The sequence below is a fragment of the Hypanus sabinus genome, chromosome 9 (genome assembly GCF_030144855.1).
Source record: "Hypanus sabinus isolate sHypSab1 chromosome 9, sHypSab1.hap1, whole genome shotgun sequence".
NCBI classification, from domain to species: Eukaryota; Metazoa; Chordata; class Chondrichthyes; order Myliobatiformes; family Dasyatidae; genus Hypanus; species Hypanus sabinus.
Genome location: NC_082714.1, coordinates 55571366 through 55578581, shown reverse-complemented (window position 1 = coordinate 55578581; position 7216 = coordinate 55571366). Strand labels below are relative to the sequence as shown.

The 7216-nt window shown below is 44.3% G+C and overlaps 1 protein-coding gene across 1 annotated transcript in view; it reads right to left on the bottom strand.

The window, feature by feature from the left end:
- Nucleotides 1-835: 835 nt before the first annotated feature.
- The window catches only part of LOC132399407 (heparan sulfate glucosamine 3-O-sulfotransferase 2-like), a 186015-nt gene continuing 179634 nt past the window's right edge, over nucleotides 836-7216 (bottom strand). Inside the window, exon 2 of the mRNA XM_059979710.1 lies at nucleotides 836-1454. Coding sequence (XP_059835693.1) covers nucleotides 836-1454 — 619 coding nt within the window. The remainder of the gene's footprint in view (nucleotides 1455-7216) is intronic.

Here is a 7216-nt window from a genome sequence, read left to right as displayed (position 1 = left end):
GGTGAAGCAGTCTTGAAGGGTCAGATGTCCCACTCCTGCTCTTATTTCTTATATTCTTAAATCGCTGATGGGAGGGGAGGAGTGCACTCCACACTTGGCCACTACCTTGAATTTTCCTGGGAGTATTTGTGCTATGTGGCGATGGGAAAGTTTTGTGCCTTTTAGTATAGTGAATTTTGACTGATTTGAGCATCATCATATTAATGTCAACCATGTTGGTGTAATACAATTATACATCATTTCAAAGGAGTTGGTTAGATACCACTGTGTCATGAGTTGTCTGGGTTTCCCTTCAGAAGATTCCCAGTTGGTTAATGCAATGGCTGTTCCAGGAGTTACACTTGTTAGCTGACTGCCTTAGTGGTGGGCCCCTGTGCTCAATGATTGGCCTGGACTGTTAACTGATTTCCTGTGTAGCTGCTCCAGTGGTTTTCTCCAATTGCCTGCTGCTGGTATGCTTCTGGGTTCCCCTTTCAGCTGCTCCACTGGATAACTTACCAGCAGGCCAGCTGTTGGTCCTGATTTCCCAGTAACATCCTACTGCTCCCGTTTCCTGCTTTTAATTTACAGCTATTCCGGTGGTGGACCTGGCATTTAATTTTGTGGTTGCCCATGTTTTTCCCTGCTGCTGCCCCTTTGTTGGCCAATACTTAACTCTATTTGCAGAAGTGGCTTTGCCAAATTTCATTGCAAGTGGAAGACCATTAAACTCCCAGTCTAACCTTAGGGTCCCATGGTGTGTGTCATAATAGACTACTTAGGTGAGTATAGTACAAGACTTATAAATGTTATTTTCTTTATTTCCTTAAGGTATACTTTAGAGTTTAGATAACAGTTAGTCCCATCGAAAATCCTGTCCCACCATTTGATAAAACTTTATATTATATGGTCTATAAAATTCTTTTAGCTGCTCAATAACATCTGAGTCTATCTGGACATGAGTTCTCCCCTTGGATTTCCCGAGGCATCTTGGCAGGCTGCTGTCTTCAGGTTTCTTCAGGCACGGAAATCCCTTGGTTTTGTTGAAGTAAAAATGTTTGTCTGTGACGATCCTCTTGAGGCCCAAGAAGTCCTGGACTTTTCCCATCTCTCCAGCCGGGTCAATGATGAGCCTCTCCCCGCTGACAAAATGGATCTGGGAGAGGGGAAAGAACTGGAGCCAGTTCTCCAGGTGTAAGGCATAGATCCCAATGCGGATGGCACTCCAAGAGGCATCGATCAGGCCCAGGGTCCTGTTCTTGAAGGCCAGAACCTCAAAGGTTGGAATCTCAGGTTTCTTGGACAATGTCTGGGTGTAGTCCGAAATGGCTCTGGTCACTGGGTTCCGGACCACCACCACCAGCTTGGTGCCCTTTGCCATGGAGAAGATTCGTTTCGGTGCTTCTCTGGTGACAAAGTAACTGGGTGTTTTCTCCATGGTGAGCTGACCGTCCAGTGTCTTCGGCATCAAACTCCTAAAGGCAAAAAAGAACGGACACTATTTAGAAACTCTCGACTGGAATCTATCAAACTAGGTTGCATAAAGCAGAGAAAAATTAATGTGGCTAAAAATAAATATCTGATAAAAAACTGAAAGAAAAATACTTCTGTGTAGAAGAGGATTCATTAGGTAAGTAGAGTTATGGAGTCATACAACATGAAACAGACCATTCAGCCCAAATGGTCTGTGTCGATCATGAATCTTATCTAAGCTAGTCCCATTTGCCATGTTTCCAATATCCCTCTAAACATTTCCCATTTCTGTACCTGTCCAACTAGCTTTTAAACGTACTGTCTCGATCACCTTTGGTGGTTCATTCTGCATAACTAATCACTCTTTGGGGAAAAAGTGTTGCCTCTCAGGTTCCTTTTAAATCTTTTGGCAGACCAATAGATTCGAAGAGAGATAGAGCTTTGCACAAGTCGGGGAGAGAAGTTTTAAAAAAGGCATGTTTCGTGGGGCTCAGCGTATTATCAGTGGACCAATCAATTGAGAGAGGGAGAGGGAGAGAGGGGGAGAGAGAGAGAGGGAGAGGGCTTCGCACAGGTTAGGGAGAAGAGTTTTAAAAAAGGAGTGTCTCACGGGACTCGGTGTATTAGAATAGTGGGTATGACTGTGAGGCTAGTTTTCTGTTTTGGGTGAAAGATGTGGGATGACCGAGAGACTTTCAGCCTTCCTGATGGCCACATCTGTGCCAGGTGCTTCGAGCTTAAGCTCCTTAGAGACGGAGTTTGGGAACTGGACCTGCAGCTCGATGACCTTTGGCTTGTTAGGGAAAGTGATTAGCTGAGACACGAGCTACAGGCAGGTAGTCACCCTGGGACCACAGGACACAGATAAGTGGGTGACCATCAGGAGGGGAAGAGAGGGCGTTTCTCTTCTGATGTTGTTGGGGAGGGTGACCTACCTGGGGGGAAACAACAGTGGGTGTGCCTCTGTCACTGAGTCTGGCCCTCTGGCTCAGAAGGCTAGGGAAAGGAAGAGGATGGCAGCGGAAATAGGGGACTCTATAGTTAGTGAGACAGAGAAGCAATTTTGTGGACTCGATAAAGAAACAAGGATGGTCGTTTGCTTCCTGGGTGTCAGGGTTTGTGATGTTTCTGAGCGTGTCCACAATATCCTGAATTGGGAAGGTGAGTAGCCAGAGGTCGTGGTATGTATTGGTACCAACGACATAGGTAGACAAATGATGGAGGTCCTGAAAGCAGAATACAGGGAGTTAGGAATGAAGCTGAGAAACAGGACCTCAATCTCCAAATTACTGCCTGTGCCACAAGACAGTGAGTATAGGAACAGAATGAAGTGAAGGATAAATGTGTGGCTGAGGGATTGGAGCAGGGGCCAGGGATTCCGATTTCTGGATCATTGGGAACTCTTCTGGAGCGGGTGTGATTTGTACAAAAAGGCCAGTTTGCAGTTGAATCCAAGGGGGGGGCAATAATCTGGTGGGGAGGTTTGCTAATGCTATTGGGGAGGGTTTAAACTAGATTTGCAGGGAGGTGGGAACCGAAGTGAAGAGGCAGAGGATGGGGAGGTTGGAGCACAAGTAGAGACAGCCTGTAGGGAATTCATGAGGAAGGATAGGCAGATGTTAGAGCAAAGATGCACTCAGTCTGATGATTTGAGATATGTCTATTTTAATGCAAGGAGTATCATAAACAAGGCGGATGAACTTAGAGCGTGGATCAATACGTGGAATTGTGAAGTTGTGGCCATTACAGAGACTTGGATGTCTCAGGAGCAGGAATGGCTGCTGAGTGTGCCAGGCTTTAGATGTTTCAGAAAGAACAGAGGAGGAGGCAAAAGAAGTGGCATTGCTAATCAGAGATAGTGTCATGGCTGCAGAAAAGGAGGAAGTCATGGAGGGATTGTCTACTGAGTCAGTTTGGGTGGAAGTCAGAAACAGGAAAGGGGCAATAACTCTACTGGCTGTTTTTATAGACTCCAATAGTAACAGGGTTATCAAGGAGCAGATAGGGAAGCAGATTCTGGAACAGTGTAATAATAACAGGGTTATTGTGATGGGAGGTTTTAACTTTCCTAATATTGATTGGGACCTCCATAGTGCAAGGGGTTTAGATGGGGTGGAGTTTGTTAGGTGTGTTCAGGAAGCTTTCCTGACACAATATGTACATAAACCTACAAGAGGAGAGGCTGTACTTGATCTGTATTGGGAAATGAACCTGGTCAGGCTTTAGATCTCTCGGAGGGAAAGCATTTTGGAGTTAGTGACCACAACTCTATCTCCTTCATCATAGTGCTGGAGAAGGATAGCATACAATTTGGGAAAACATTTAATTGGGGTGGGGGGAAATATGATGCTATTAGGCAGGAACTTGGGAGCATTAACTGGGAGCAGATGTGCTCAGGGTAATGCATAGAGTTCTGCGTGGGTATGTTCCATTGAGGCAGGGACAGGATGGTAGAGTTAAAGAACCATGGTGTACAAAGTATGTAGAAAATCTAGTTGAGAAGAAAAGAGCTTGCATATGGTCCAAAAAACTAGGTACTGCTAGAGATCTAGAAAATTACAAAGTTTGCTAGGAAGGAGCTTAAGAACGGAATTACAAGAGCCAGAAGGGGTCATGAGAAGGCCTTGGTGATCAGGATTAAGGAAAGCCCCAAGGCATTCTACAAATATTTGAAGAGCAAGAGGATGAGCAATGTGAGAATTAGGACCAATCAGGTCTGATAATGGAAACGTACATGGAGCCGGAGGAGGTAGCAGAGTTACTTAATGAATACTTTGCTTCAGTATTCACCAGGGAAAAAGACCTTGGCAATTGTGGGGATGACTTACAGTGGACTGAAATGCTTGAGCAAATAGAGATTAAGAAAGAGGTTGTGCTGAAGCTTTTGAAAAGTTAGATAAGTCACTGGGACTGATTGAGATATACCCCAGGGTATTATAGGAAGCAAGGGAGGAGATTGCTGAGTCTCTGGTGATGATCTTTGCATCATCAATAGGGATGAGAGAAGTACTGGAGCATTGGAGGATTGCAAATTTGTTCCCTTGTTAAAGAAAGGGTGTAGAGATAACCCTGGACATTTTAGAACAGTGAGTCTAACATCAGTAGTGGGCAAGTTGTTGGAGAAGATCCCAAGAGGCAGGATTTATGAGCATTTGGAGAGACACAATCTGATTAGGGTTAGTCAACATGGCTTTGTCAAGGACAGGTCGTGCCTTACGAGCCTGATTGAATTCTTTGAGGATGTAACAAAACACATTGATGAAGGAAGAGCAGTGGATGTAGTGTGTATGGTTTTCAGTAAGGAATTTGATAAGGTTCCTGATGCAAGGCACCTTCAGAAAGTAAGGAGGCATGGGGTCCAAGGAGATCTTGCTTTGCAGATCTAGAATTGGCTTGTGGATTTAGAAGGCAAAGGGTGGTTGTAGATGTTTTGTATTCTGCATGGAGGTTGGTGGCTAGTGGTGTTCCAAACGGATCTGTTCTGGGGCCCCTCTTCTTTGTGATTTTTATAAATGATCTGGATGAGGAAGTAGAAGTGTGGGTTAATAAGTTTGCTGATGACACAAATATTGGGGATGTTGTAGATAGTCTGGAGGGTTGTCAGAGGTTACAGCAGGACATCGACAGGATACAGAACTGGGCTGGGAAGTGGCAGATGAACTTCAACCCAGATAAGTGTAGAGTGGTTCATTTTGGTAGGTCCAGTTTGAAGACAGAATATAATATAAATGGTAAAACTCTTGGCAGTGTGGAGAATCTGAGGGTCCATGTTGATAGGACACTCAAAGCTGCTGTGCAGGTTGACACATGTTAAGAAGGTGTATGGTGAACTCAGCCGTGGGATTGAGTTCAAGAGATGTGAGGTATATGCTGGGGAAATTCTAGGCAGTTTCTAGACTAGGTTGCATGTTTGGCACAACGTTGTGGGCCAAAAGGCTATAATATGCTGTAGATTTCTATGTTCTATGTGTCCCATCTATTCTTAAGCCAATGTCCTACAGTCTTTGATTCCACAACCACAGGTAAAGAAATTGTGCATATTACTTTATCTATGCCTGTTATGATTTTATGCATCTCTGTAAGATCACCCTTCAATCTCCTTTGCTGCAAAGAAGAAGTCCCAACCTGCTTAATCTCTTGCCACTCTCAGTTCCCCGAGTTCTGGTGCCATCCTCGTAAATCTCCTCTGCACTCCTTCCAGTTTAATGCCACTCTTCCTACAGCAGGGTGACCGGGATTGAACACAATATTCCAATCGTGGCCTCACCAATGACTTGTATAACTGCAGTATAACATGCCAGCTTCTCATTGCCTGGATAGATGAAGGCAGTGTTCCAAAAACCTCCTTTACTACCCTGTCTACCTATGATACCACTTCCAGGGAATAGAGACAGGGTGCTCATGGAATATGGGAGCACATTTAACTTAGGGAGGTGGGCACTAGAAATCATGATGGAGAGGGGTTTACCCATGGGTTTGGAAGCAGATGACCAGATAATTCTTTCTTCAATACATTTTAAGTATGTTATTTATGACCATCACTCGTGCTTTTAAATCCTGAAGGACAAATGCTGGTTTGAGCATTAAATGAATCTTCTAGCTCAAATTTAATTTGACTGCTGAACTGTAAAATGTGATACTAACTTCCTTCGGAAGCTATTGGATTACAGCAACCTTGCTTATTCTTCCTCTGCTGGCCGTAACCTGAGGAATTGTCCTCAGCCCAAGAATTTGTTGTCTAATGTGATTAACATCTCACAAAAAGTTTTCCTGTCAGTATATTTTCAGCCCAATCACATTTAAGTCTCTGGGCATATTCCCGATATCTAGTTTCTAACACCTTCCTGGTGAAAGATTCCGCTTGGGTAAGCTCACCGAACCTTAGTTGGAAGGTCACTCCAGAGATATGAACACAAAGCTCAGTGAAACAGGAAGCAAGTGCTGGAGGGCTACAGGTGCTGGCACTGGGATCAGACATTAAACAGCTCCCCCTCTCAGATCGATATAAAAGGACAAACTTGGAAAGTAAGGGGCTTTTAGCCCTGTTACCGTGGCTACAATTTACCTCTCAACCATCAGAGAACGGAGCAATCTGAAAATCATCATGTTGCTGCTCTGAAACCGATTGTGAGCTAATTCACTTGACGCCTCTCAACAGTAACTGTTCTTAAAAAGTAACTAACAGGATTAAAAACTCTCAGTGCTGTCCCAAGGACATGAAGGGCTTCTTGTGAATGACTACCTCGACAGGAACACTTCCACCTTGTGTAACTCTAGCCCCTCGATTCTTTCTCCTCACATCTTCCCTGAAACTAGATATTCCTAAGCAAAATTATTGTTCAGCTGTGCCATTTCATGCACTTTCTGCTGGTGGAACGCAACAGGCCAGGCAGCATCTATAAGGAAAAGCACTGTCGATGTTTCGGGCCGAGACCCTTTGTCAGCGTCTGCAGATTTCCTCATGTCATGCACTTTCTTCCTTCTTTCCCACTTACATTATTGGAATTGGTAGATATTTCAGATTTTGGCACCTGGTTGTCCATGACTGACGAACTCCTTAGCCCCCCCCCCCCCCAACATTCCCTCAACGTGGGTGCATTTACACACAGTATCAGCTTGGCCTGCTGCCAGCTTGACTTTGTATAAAGCTTCTTCTCACTTTTCCCGGAAATAACGGGTACATCTTCCAACTGTATTTGGAAAAAGCTCCGTAGATGCAGAATGAATTAATAATTAATTCTAGTCAGGAAAGAAAGTTTTAAAG